Raw genomic sequence first — 13982 nt, 5'->3', positions numbered from 1 at the left:
AGTTATTGTCATGTTGCTGAGAAATGTTCTTCTCTACCAGCTGTGGTCAGGAAATTTGAAGAAGAAGGTGAATGCAAGGTTTGCTGTCTTTTAGATATATTTGGTGGGCTAAACTCACAACTTTCAGTTCAGAAATTAAGTGTAATTTGAGGTGTAAGGGCATAACCTGCTTATGTGAAGAGTGAACTTTCATTGCTGCAATTATTTTCTGTTTGTTGGGTTGTGGGGTTTTTTTGCTTATTTTTGTCAGTTAATTACAGAGAATGACAATCTGCTCTGAGAAATGGAGACACTAAAGAAAGAAATGTTAACTTGAATTAAGCTTTCAGTAAAATTGTACTATCCCTTTCACATCAAACCCCTATCTAGACATTTTCATTATTCTCAAAGGGGTTATTAAAGGGGTTATAATTAAGTTGACATAATTCAATTCAAAGTTAACTCTCATTAGCTGTCATGATGGCATCATTACTTGGACAGTTACTGTGAAATAAGTGGAAGAAAAAAAGGAATCAAACCGTTTCACAATAATGGCCCATAGGATGTACTTGCACTGGGGACTTGTGGTAAAATCAGGACATAACTGCTTCTAACCCTGCAATGTGTTATTTGCTTCAGATGTACTGGAGGTTGAGAAAGGTGTTCAAGGTTAGCTCTGCCCACTTTTCTTCATTGTGCACCTACTGCCCTTATCACCGATCATCACTTTCTCTCAGCTCTCCAAAAGCCCCAGGGATACATTCACACAGGTAATCTTGTACATGACACAATAATTTCTAGCTTGGCTACATCCAAAGGACATAAAATTACTATCTATCAGTATCCCTAGTGTCCATCATGACCTCCACAAATGGATTATCACTTTTTCAGTCCCAAGTGCATGTAAGAGAGTCTTGTCCTGAGCATAATCTGATGCAGACTTTATATTGGGGAACCACTACTATCTTTAATATTGACTGGATATATTCTACTGTCCTGCAAAATAAAGTCCTGTTCACATTGACTTGTCTATATTGAAGTAATTAATTTTGATTTTTTTCCTTAAAATTGCTCCTGTATTTTCATACAAGCTATTATTAAGTTCACTTATTTGCCATCATGTATCACATTAAATACAGAGGGTTTGGAGGAGCAGAATTAATTTTGGTTTCTGGTAAGCTTATTCAGCTTACCAGAAGTACATGTGGGTCAATCTCTTTCTAATTTTGGCAAGCCGAGAACAATCATATACTACATTTCCTCATAACTAGGGGTTACAAATCTTGGTATCTGCAAACTCTGCCTTGCTCTGTGTTCATCTTGTCTGAACACTTCCCTCTTTTTTAAATGTGTAAGACATGAAGAAAGAGAATTAGTGCACTATATGCAGGGGTTCTTGCACATTCCTGGATTTGCTTGCATCCTCAAACTATTAGTATTGCAACATGCTATCTAATTGGTTTTGCTCTTATTCAAGTATCTATTTTTATGCCTATTTTTCTTTTTTTCTTTATCTATCACCAAAAAGTTATTACACACATGTAATAATTGGCCTAAAAGGAGGAGTACACTGAAACCTTTGCCCTGTTTCCCTGTGGGTTTTTTTTCACAATCTTCCTTCATAGATATCCTTTCTACTCCTCATTCACCTTTTAAGATCTTAACTTTGGTTTCACTGGTGCTCATGATGTAGTATGCTGTGATCTCCTACAAGAAATCCCACAGTGGAAAAGCTGCGGATTTTTCAGGTCATTTTCAGATATTCTTCATGTCATTCCACTAACACTGTGTAGCTACTAAGAGAAAGGAACTTCTAAAGGACTGTACAAATAATGCCAGAAAAAAATAGAAAGTGAAGGTGACTTTTCTCAGTTGACAGAAAAAAACATGCAAGCAATGGTATGGGAACCCAGCATAACCCTGCTTGTTCCGACCTAGGCCTCTTTGCCTTGCTAGACTCTCCCCACACTTCCATTGTGATCTACACACATTCCCCACACATTCCATGAATCTTCTGTTGTGATCTACAGTAGTAACATAGTAGCTACTACAAGCTTCTCACAGGAAGGCTGAAATATATCTATCTCCTATGATAAAAACTTTAGCCTAGAGAAGGGACAAAACTGTGAAAGTTCCAGTCACAAGACTGAAGAGCCCTGTTTACAGCTTCTGTGTTCTGGAAGCTATGCCATGTGTTGAAATAGTGCCCTTCAAACACCATCAGTGCCATTCATGACAATAGCTCCGATTTATCTATGAGTATCAAACTGGTTATCTACCACACAGAAATATAGGAACAGCAAGCTTTCCCATGGTATCTTTGTCGCTGACATGGACAGTGGGATTCAGTGTGCCCTCAGCAAGTTTGCCGATGACACCAAGCTGTGTGGTTCTGTTGATACGCTAGAGGGAAGGAATGCCATGCAGAGGGACCTTGACACGCTTGTGAAGTGGGCTGATGTCAACCTCATGAAGTTTAACCATGACAAGTGCAAGGTCCTACACCTGGGTGGGAGCAATCCCAGGCACAGCTACAGGTTGGGCAAAAAGGAAATTCATGGCAGTCCTGTGGAGAAGGACCTGGGGGTGTTGGTCAATGAGAAAATGAACATGAGCTGTCTTCAGTGTGTCCTCGCAGCCCAGAAAGCCAACCATATCCTGGGCTGCATCAAAAGAAGCGTGACCAGCAGGCAGAAGGAGGTGATCCTGCCCCTCTACTCTGCTCTTGTAAGACCTCACTTGGAGTATTGTGTGCAGTTCTGGTGTCCTCGACATAAGAAGGACATGGAACTGTTGGAACAAGTCCAGAGGAGGGCCACGAGGATGATCAGGGGACTGGAGCACCTCCCGTATGAAGACAGGCTGAGAAAGTTGGGGCTGTTCAGCCTGGAGAAGAGAAGGCTGCGTGGAGACCTCATAGCAGCCTTCCAGTATCTGAAGGGGGCCTACAGGGATGCTGGGGAGGGACTATTCATTAGGGACTGTAGTGACAGGACAAGGGGTAACGGGTTGAAACTTAAACAGCAGGGGTTTAGATTGAATATAAGGAAGAAATTCTTTACTGTTAGGGTGGTGAGGTACTGGAATGGGTTGCCCAGGGAGGTAGTGAATGCTCCATCCCTGGCAGTGTTCAAGGCCAGGTTGGACAGAGCCTTGAGTGACATGGTTTAGTGTGAGGTGTCCCTGCCCATGGCAGGAGGGTTGGAACTAGATGATCTTGAGGTCCTTTCCAACTGTAACTATTCTATGATTCTATGATCTTCCATGCAGAAAGTACTTTCAGGATGGTGGCATTTATCTAAAGTTCTGCAAAGCTTTGTTTGAAAGTATTTGTTATCATGAAACACTAGACACTATTTTACATCACTACATCATTAGCCAGAACTAGCAGGCTCATAAAACTGCACAGTCAATCAAATGCATCTGATTTTGCAACTCTTGGGACCTATGCAATACAATGTTCATACTGGCACATGCTGTGACATTACAAATTTGAGTGGAGAAAAAAACAATATTCAGCCTGATGACCCCATGTAGAGACTGAGTACTGATGAGACTTTGCTGTCTAAAATATTTGTTCTCTAAGTCCAAGTTGAGATGCTGTACTGTTGTAAGCATCAAATCTCACAGTATAGGTAAGGCAGAAATAATAGGCCCAAGCAATATCTTTTAATAGAACAACTAATACAGCTGGAAAAAATATGCAAGGTTTGAGACACATTATCCCTTCTTCACATCTAAAATAGAAGCAGCAAGCTTCAAAGCTAATGCAAGCTGAGAACAATTGTTCAGAGTTTTGATATGTTAATCAGACAATTTTATACAGAAGCTGGTACTTGTGAAGTACACAAGAGATATTAGTAAGGAGAGGAATAATAAAGAAGTTATCTTGTATGACAAGAAAAAAAAAGAAAAGGGAGAGGGATCAGCTGAAAACCCTCTGTACCCCACAAAAGAAGATAAAAATTATTCCAAAAAGGAATTTATTTCTTTCCAAGGTAGGTGGGATGAATTACCCCCTAGAGGAGCACATCATTCTCTGCTGACTACAGCAAAAGCCTGGGCAATTAGCTGAGAGTTGTCACCTAACTTTTGGAAAGAACTGAAGTTACTCCCAATAAATCCCACTTCAAGTAAGCAATGAGGCATAAAGAAGCCACGTGCTGATTATAACAGTAAGTAGCATTGTAAAGTTCTGGATTGCTTTAAAAAGCCCTGCCACCTTACCTTTAGCTAGAGGTTCCACAGTGATAATCTCGCTGCTGTTGCCTCTTCCTGCAGCAGTCACTGCTACCACCCAGACACTGTACTGGCGATTCCGGCTCAGGTTAGGGATTCTGTAGGAAAATGAGTCGGGAGAGGCTTCAAACTCGCTGATTACCTGTGGTGGGAGAGACAAACATTTCCAGACTAAAATAAACATAATTTGGTAAAACTCTGCTAAGTTGAGTGATACAAAGCCTGTTCCTTCAGGGTACTTTTAATGAGTATCAGTTGCTCCAAACAGGTGGCAGATGGCAATAAACAGACCAGACACAATAACTTGTTGCAATCAATTTATATTCAGTGAATTTAGGCCTGTATCTTGTTTACAAACTGGGGTTTTTTAGATTAGGAATTTTATGTGTCTGTTAAGTTTACAGGGTTGTATAAACAATTTAAGTGAACATATTTTCCTGTTTTTTACCATCAATAGTTCTGCAAAACTAATTTTTTTTTATACAGAACTTTCCCAACAGAGGATTCAGTCCTGCATCTGCTATGAAATCTGGAGTTTACTACTCAAGATATATCTTTGCTCACCTAGAACTGTCATGCTGGTGTTCCTTACTCCTAGATTAGGTGGCTTACTCCTTCAGTAATGGAGTAAGTCAAGAAATAAACCTATGTTCTGTAACAAGACTGTTCAAACTTCCCCCGAGTCTAGTTTTGTTTAATGACAAAATTACTTCCATTCAATGATTCCCAGCAGAAGGTCACCTCAGCTATTTAGCTGCATTAGTAGGGAAGGAGAACTGCTGGAAGAAATGTCAGTTCAGTCTATTCTTGCACTGTCATTCAAGTGCCTTGGCCATGGGCTGCAGTGAAGCTGACCAGGTGCTGCTATGCAGTACTTGCTTATTGGTAAGATGCTTTGCAATCTTCTTGAAGTGACTTGTATGAGGAAAGGTGCAGAGGACTATATAGATTCCTTCAGGGGACGTGGGCTATGTGCACCTCAGCACATTCTCCACAGAAAGCCTGTCTCCTTGGTGGAGGAGAAGGGAAATATCCCCAGCCCTGAACAGTATTACAATGCTCAATATAGCCAGTTTTATTTCTGACATGGGCTTTGTGATTCTTGTACTTAAAAATAGAGGGGTAATGAACCATTAGAATGAATAATACCCACTTCCCTGTGTAATACTGTGTATGGTAATGGCTAACTAACACTGGGCTAAAAATACTTAGAACATTAGTGACGTAGAAAAGATTTTACTAGGAATCAGCATTAAAAATAATGCATCAGTGTAATCTAAACTTGACACAGACTGACAGAAATTGTGTAAGGAATCTCTTTGATATACAAATATCTGCTGGTGGTAAAGGCCAATTTAATATGATTAGCATTTCAAAAGGCAGGTTGATCTGAAAGCATTGGAATATGAAGTCCTTCAAAGTGAATTACAGATAAATAAAGGATGTTTCTGAGATATCATTAAACATCTCTCCAAAGTGAACTGATAGCCAGTTTCAACTACTGACTGGGTCACTGCATTTCTCTATTCTTAAACCGGCATCTCCCATAACAGGAGAAAAGGGGAGCTCATCTCTTCTCATTATTTAAATCTAGAGTGAAGACAGCTGCATCTAAGCCAGCCACCTTGACTCCCATCAGAGACCATGCAAAAAACAGGTAACTTCTAAGACAAGGTTCTTCTGGCACTTTTGAGACATATACATTGCAGTGGGATGAATCATAGTCTCAGCATAGCTGTGTTTTCTCACCCACTATAGAAGTGTCCATATAACTAATCCAGGTATAGTTGACTGTGCTGAAGGCATCTGAAGTGAATGTTCTTGTTAACTAAAACAATTACCTCCCTGGCTTTTACACAAATGTGTGCTTCTATTTGCTTCTATGGCAATACATTCTGTTTTCTCTGTGGAGACTAAATCTGGGGAGACTGATTTCTTCCAGCTAACAGTTATCAAGGCTCAACACAAGCCCACCTAGGGACCTTGCCATGCTTTCTAGCCAATCTCATTGCTCCTGTCAAAATGCCAAGTCAGTTTGTCTCATTTAGCAAGTGGTTGCTTGGGTTTCTATTTCTGATAAGAAGAGGTCAGAGCAGGCAGATACTTCTATTGTTATGTGAAATATTACAGCAGGTTTTGAGAGCCATCTGTCTTGACATTTACACAAGAATATTGGACAAACGACCGTAGCTTGACAGGCTGTATCTTTGTGAGGTCATACATAAAAATTAATGTATTGATCATGGCACAAGAGGCTGAATTTTAATATTCATGAGGCAGCATTTCCTAGGGTTAACTTGAAAGTCAAACAGTCTAGGCTGTCTCTGGCATTTAGGCTCCCCTCATTAATGCATCTATCTAGCACAAGCTACTTCTAAACTACCTATTAACATGGGACATGGATACAGCATTTAGGAAAAGCTAAGCATTACAGATTTCCTCATTGCTCAACTTTCATACCAGCAGGCATCAGTCCTTGCTGGAATCCCCACTGTTTTTTTTATGATGTCCATGTTTTATGAAAGGGACATATGGCTGCCTTTGGAAGCTACTTCTGATACTGCAGATCTCCTGCTTGAAATGCCTTGCTGCTCTCTTCCCTCTGCTGTGGCAGACTGGGACAGTTGGGCAGACATACACCCTGTATGCAATTGCTAAATACAGCTCAGAGATATCTGGTTTGAGATTTTGTGTTTGAGATAAGATGAGCAGCTAAGCATGAAACGAAAACCTCAACCTTGAAGCTACAATCCTAGCATTGAGTGCTCCTGCTCTGATGACCAAAGTTAAAGACAAAACTGGAAAAAAACCCAACCCTTCAAATTCCTCTGGTTGCAATGTGGTCAGCTAGAAGAGCAGGCAATATTGTCTCAAAACAGAAGAGTTCTATCTCCTTGGAACTCCAAGGATGGAATAATCACAAAATTAGCTTCTCTAATCCTTTTAAAATGCCTTGTCTTCAATTCTTTTCTTTCACCCACAAAGAACCAGCATCATTCACACATTTGCATCTGTATCTATTACAAGTATAAATTCAATTATTCATGGAATTAATTTGCTAATTGAATCTGGTAAATGTATCTTCAATATTAATAAATTAAAACTTCATTTTTTTTAAACAGACTGCTATAGCAAAAGATTTTGGTTTCTAACTGATTAAGATACATCTTTTTTTTCCTCAGCTAACATTACCTTTTAAACACTTGGGAATGCTCTAGTGACAAAGAACTGATTTTACTTTTAACTTTTGCATGTCATTTCAATTATACTAACATGTCAGAGACTTTCATTACACAAGAATAAAAAAGAGAGCTTTGTCAGCAAAGAGAAGATTAAACAATTGAAATTAGAAATATTATAGAGGAATGTCACCTTGTCATAAGTTGATCATTGCATGTGCTGGTATGAAACACATACTGCTGTTCTATACCAAAAGCAGTAACATGCTTGCTCAAGGGATTCTTTTTATTCTATCTGTCTAGGTTCTTGTTTTGTTTTGGTTTGGTTTTTTTTTTTATTCAGCGTACAGATGATGGGTTAATGTTTTCTTCTGTCTTTAGCTCACTGTCTAAGAAGCACAGATAGGGCCAAATCTCTAAAAAGCCAGCAAGGACAGTGAAGAATAAAATGAAATTGAAGAAATCCTTTCTGAGGGTGAAGTCAATCTACTTCTCAAACAGGAGACAGCAAGGGATGCTGAGGAACAGCCACATCAGGGAGCATCATTTTCCCCTTATGCAACTTCAGCTCTATTGGTGTACATTGCTTTGTATGCTTTGAAGCAGTATGCCATCTCCTGGCACTTCTAATTCCTTTATAAAGCAATTAGACAGGTAATGTGAATAAACTCTGACCACTTTGACTGCTTTTACTTTCTTTCTTTGTTGTGATTTTTAACCTAGCCTTGGAAAACTTCAAAAGGGCACCTTAGAAGAAAAATATAACAGTTTTCCAAGCAATCAGGGTGTTTCCCAAGCAGGGAAGTAAGCTAACAGGTAGCATTTACTATGGACTGGAAGATTATTCGGTCAAAAGCAAGCCTGCACCTTGCCTACAACTGCATCTGCAAACTTCTGATATAAGATAGGTGAACTGAAGATCTCTATCTGTAAGTTGCAGGAAACTTGGGAAAGCCACATGGAGGCTTTAAGGAAAAGAGCGGAAAGCAGGAAACATCTCAGATATATGGCATGTGAAGTAAGAGTGTTTACAAGTTGGCTACCTGTATACTGGGTGCCTCATCTTAAAAATTAAAAATACACATATATATATATATATATATATGCACACTACCTAGAGTGGCATGTGTGTCTTCACTATCAATTTGAGTATAGAACATGGCCACAGCATCATAACAGGGCTGGAAGGACCCTGAGAGCTCACTCAAGTCTATTCTTTAAACCAGGTTCAACTACTTCTGCGCAATAGTCCAACATGATTTTGAAGACTTGCAATGAATGGAGATTTTGCTACTCCCTAGGCTGCAAGACCTAGTCCATTGTTTTACTAATCTTACTATTGGAAGTCTTGAAATCTGGCTTGAGTTTTCTGCTGCCGTTTAAACCTATGGATTATTTCCTACTCTATTAGGAAAATGGAGAATAGATTATTACCTTCATCTTTACACCAATCTTGAATCTGCATGAAGTTTTATCATTTCTTTCCTCACCAGTACCCTTATCTTTTTACAATTTAATAACGCCGATGCTTTCAACACTGTCTAGAAATCACATCTTGTCTAACTGTTTCTTTAATAATATCTGCTGTTATCCTTCAGACTGTCTAACAGTGGTCCATAGCCTTTCCAAATACAATTTCCAAACCTGTATTCAACAGTCCCAATGTATGGCGTTTGGCTTTTCACAACAGGTTGATAAAGTTAGCTAATTTTCATCCTGGGATGCCAAATAACCTCAAAATCCTCTTCTGAAGAGTCTAGCCAATTGCTCTCTACCCAGTATTTTGTAGTTGGTTATTCATAGTACCCATTTTTCTGCACTTATTCAAGTTAAATTTTATCCAACATTCTCCAAAACAATTTCCCAGTTCATCAAGATCTGTCTGAATTCTAGTTCTGTCTCCAGTGTACTTGTAATCCCTCCCAGCCTTATATCTCCTGCAAATTTAATAGGCACTCTTGTTCAGTGGTTCCATTAGCATCCTGGAAAATGAAATAGCAAAAGTGGACTCAGGAGAGATACTTATGCTGCTCCCTTCAGCCCACAGCATTGAACCACTGGTTTCATAGCCTCTCACAGAACAGCAATCAAGTTTATATTTAGCCTGAGCTTCCTAAGTGAAACTGTGTTTGTCTAGCAAGGTTTCTCTCAACAAACATTCATCCTCTAGGCTTATCTCCATTGCTAAATGAGAGAGAGCCAGGGTTGTGTAGAGCACTGAACATCGATGATCCACACCACTTTTTAACTTGATCTCCAGCTGAGTTTTGTACTACTCTAGAAAGCTGTCTTCAAAACAAACCTGCTTTAGATGAGCTAGTGCTAAGCATTGTAGACAGCCATCAGTTAAAAACACATACTCTTGGGGCCACATGCTGCTCTTTGGCCTTTGTTAATCAACACTGCAGATGAGGCCCACAATGAGCACTGAGTCTCATCAGTAATTAAAGCAAGCTTTTAGTTCTACAAGGTCAAAACACAAAGATCTCCATCTTTTTCCACAGATACTATCAGAGAGTTGTCTGCCCTGCTCTACTTCAGTCCTTTGTTGCTCCTGGAAATTATGTGAAGACACAGTAATGAGCACTACAACAAGTTGTTTTTACTTGGAAGCAAATTGGGTTAATATGAAATCAAAATATTACTGCATTTACAGAGAATGAGCACCAGGTTCTGCATCCCTGAACAGAGTAGACAGACCACTGATGTGCCCTCTAACTCCCTAAAGATGTCAAACTCTGGGTGAGATTGTGGACTACAACCTTTCTCCAGGACTGCTGGCTTTTGCCTCACTTCCTTTCACATATGGACAAGCTGTCAGAGCTGCAATTAACCACCAATCCTGCACCACAGTTTTCAGTAAGACTCTGGATACCACTTTGATCATAATGGCTTCTATTCAAGTCTTGCTATTTTGGCTTATGTTTTGAAACATGGCATCTCATTTCTCACTCAGCATTGTTGAAGATAACTGTTGTAAACAGAAGCTGCGTACAAAACACAATGCAGTTTCCTTTTTCTTTTCTTAAATGCAGAACTAAAATGGTAGAAAATACAAGATAGAAATGTTGGAAAAAACAGAGGCACTTGCCTACCTTCCCACCTGCAGGAAAATCTTGCAAACACATTTCTGGGAATTATGCTCGGAAGACAGCCCATTGCCTGAAATTCCAGGTAGCCCACATAGTCAAGGATTGTGCTCCTCAGGAACTGGCACACCACCTGCTTGCCCCTGTTCAGCAACACACAAAGTCCCTTGGCCCTCTAGGCTCATGATCAGGGAAAGAGCATGTGGTGTCACAGGCTGGTGACCAACCACAGTAAGGTCAGGAGACCATATTCTGTGCTGCCAGAGGTTCTACTGCCTCCTTTGGTGACCCCAAGAAGTCACCAGGTTTGTTCAGAGCATTTCAGTCAACTCAAATTGTATGACACCACCTGGTTCCAAGGGCTTTGTCGCCTATATGATACAGAAGGGAATGGGATGAACTCAAACCTGGTGAAACACACTGAAACTGACATAGAGGTTGTATTGTTAGACTATATTGATATATCTGTATATGAGCCCAGATAGTGAGACAAAGACAGATTTTATGAAAAAATCAGTATAAATTTTTTTTTAGTAGGGCTTTGCAAGGAAACCTTTTGAAAATCAAATAAGGAGCACATGATCAGAATTAATTTATATTCTGTCACATCCTTCCTGAGATCTGCTCTGTGACAAAAATAAGATAGGCAAAAATGTAAAGTTGACAAAGCAATTAAAAGAATGAATGTACTGTGTTTGGGAGCTGGTAACAAAGTTGTGAAATTACTATGAAAAGTGTAAACAGTACATGTGGTATATTAAGAAAAGACATATTTTAAATATAATTCAAAATAAGTTTTAAGATAACCCCCAAATTATATATTGGTTCTATGCTATATAAAGAACAAAATCTAATAAACATAAATATCTTCATGCTGGAAAAAATACTGTATAGACACAGAGATAAATACTGCTTGTAGCACACAAATTAACGAACATGTACTTTAAATTAAACCTTACAGATTCTGGCTCTAAAAAAGCTTCCATTCAACAGTAACTTAACAAACTTCTGCCAGCTACCTCTCCCCTCTTTAAGAGACTTTCAGCACCCCTTTAATCACTGAAGCCTTTACAGTGTGTAACAAGTCATTTCTGGCTTATAAATTGCTCTTGCCCTATTTTCATGCCTTTTATTCAAATCTTTAAACTGGGGGTCAAAGTATGGAGCAAAGCTGCTTCACATCGAATTAGAATTTGGACAGATCCCATGCAAAATCAAGACAAAGACTTTGGTCTGCCTGAAAGAATTGTGTGGAAAATACCTGGATGCTTATAATTATGTCAGCTAATTATGTTTTTTTAAAGATCTAGTTTAAGATATTTGTGTATACTTTCATATTATCTAGTTTAAGGTGCATATCATCTGGTTTAAGATAACCATGTATACTTTCCCTAGAATAAAAAAAGAGAAGGTAATCTTTTGGAAGAAGGTTCATCCAGCTGCTTCCAGACATTTAGCTTCTTTTCGTTAATGAAAGGATCTCATTACATTGAAAAGAATATCCTCCACTGAAAGATTCCACATGTGTTTGCACTGGAGAATATATTTCAAACACGTAAGAAAACTAGGTATTTGGAGTGTTTTCCACTGGGAACTTTTGAAAACTCTGTAGTAGAGTTGAGAGGCTGCAGTATATGTATTTTTGAAAGAGAGGAAGGAAACCTGGAGAGCCTGATTCATGTTGCTTTTTGTGCAGGCCAAAAAAACCCCAGCAATCTAATACACCCTCACTGGGGAATCTGACTACAGTTTCTCTCTCAGTATGGTGCTCTACAGATTGACAGAAAAAGGTGCAGAGAGATGTGAGAAACAGATGAACAGTCTAGTCGCTACTGCTGCTACTTCTGCTGCTGCTGGTGGTTATCCTGTCACAGGACTAAGCAGACAGAATGTACATGGGAACAGTGTCTTGTACAGACATCATATGTCTGTTGTTTAATTTGACAGCATATTAAACTATTATTATTTTTTTACTTTTAGTAGGTTTAAGTCAAAAGCAAAACCCCACAAATATAGAAGTCTAACAGGCCCAGGAGTATGTTTCTCACAATAAAATAAGTATACAAAAAGATCAGTGACCATCTGTCTGAAATAGCACCAGATGTTGGTCAGTTTTCAACATCAATTACATTTTCAAGTAAATTGATTGTGTTTTGGCCCAATATAAGATAATTTCCTTCTTCTCCATCATTACTTCACATCTCCCCCATTTTACAAACCCAAGTATTTCACAAAAATATTTCCAGGCCAAGATGAAACTTTGCTGGGCTTTCAGCTTCTGTGTATTTCTAAATCCTTTGGAGAAGTCCAGACTGTAGATAACAGTTTTCAAAGATTCTTTCAAACACATGTCATTGCCAGATACCTGGGGATGACTGAATGGTTTGCTCTATGAAATACCTCCTCTTATTCTGTTTTGTGGTTTGTTTTTTGGTTTTTTTTGGGTTTTTTTTTTACAAAAATTTTATTTTTCACACATATTTGTGGTTTGAAACACCCCAGGCAATATATTGTTCTTAGGACTCAAAACACTGAAACAGGAAATATCTGCATTTTTCTGTACAGGGGCAGCAGAAGTTTTGAGAGTTTCTGACACTGCAAAGCAAACTGAACTCCACAAAAGGTAGCAAATCTTCGTCTTATGCCAGGGTCATATGAGGGTTGTGTTCCTAATAAGAATGTGCAGAATATTACCAACTGAGTTAATTAGTTTTCCTGTTGATGACTTAAACACCAAAGCAGTGCTTTTGTGTATAGGGCTGTCTTGTTAGCCTACGTGTTCAAAGTGTGCTGTATTGACCCATTCTAGGTAAACACATACTACTTGTAAAACACAATCTGCAGATAATACGGCCTTCCCGTAAGTTTACCTCTACCACTGTCCTTTCCTCTTTCTTCTCACTGATACTTAAAAAGTGAGTCTGCCCCTCTGCTTAAATAGTAAACTTTTAGCAAAGTTATTTTGCGACCAAGGCTTTAATTGAAGGAAGAATCCTATTCAGGGAGTTTGTATGGCTATATACTTTCAGCTACAGCACTTATGGTGGCAGAAGAGGTGGTAAAGAAACAGGTCTTCTATTTCTCTCCTCAGCCTAGAAAGACCTCTTTCTTTGTCAACTACTTGTCTTTGCAAGAGGGACTCATACAAGAACTTCCTTGGGATATATAAACCCTATCTGCACAGGAGTGTTAGCATTCAAGTACCTCTGCAGCAGGCTTCTTTCATTGCAAAACCTAGCTCTGAATAAAGTAACTTTTTATTTTACTATCCTTTGATGAGTAAAAGAGAACAAAGCATTTTGTTAGAAAAAAACGGTGGGGGAGTGAGTTCTATGTATCTATAAATGTGTACTGACATCTTGCACTTATTCAAGTGTGTCCAGCTTTGCTTGTGGAAACTGACTACTGAGTGCTACCACTGCCACACTCACCACTGTAAGCCACAACTCATGCTGATTGGCAAAACACTAGAGAGAAGTATAAAGGGACTGATACA

At 39.1% G+C, this 13982-nt stretch overlaps 1 protein-coding gene across 1 annotated transcript in view; it reads right to left on the bottom strand.

Annotated features, from left to right (window-relative positions):
• The window catches only part of DSCAM (DS cell adhesion molecule), a 385770-nt gene that overhangs the window by 56585 nt on the left and 315203 nt on the right, over nucleotides 1-13982 (bottom strand). Inside the window, exon 21 of the mRNA XM_034074654.1 lies at nucleotides 4207-4360. Coding sequence (XP_033930545.1) covers nucleotides 4207-4360 — 154 coding nt within the window. The remainder of the gene's footprint in view (nucleotides 1-4206; nucleotides 4361-13982) is intronic.

The sequence above is a fragment of the Melopsittacus undulatus genome, chromosome 2 (genome assembly GCF_012275295.1).
Source record: "Melopsittacus undulatus isolate bMelUnd1 chromosome 2, bMelUnd1.mat.Z, whole genome shotgun sequence".
NCBI classification, from domain to species: domain Eukaryota; kingdom Metazoa; phylum Chordata; class Aves; order Psittaciformes; family Psittaculidae; genus Melopsittacus; species Melopsittacus undulatus.
This window is presented reverse-complemented; position numbering and strand designations above follow the sequence as displayed.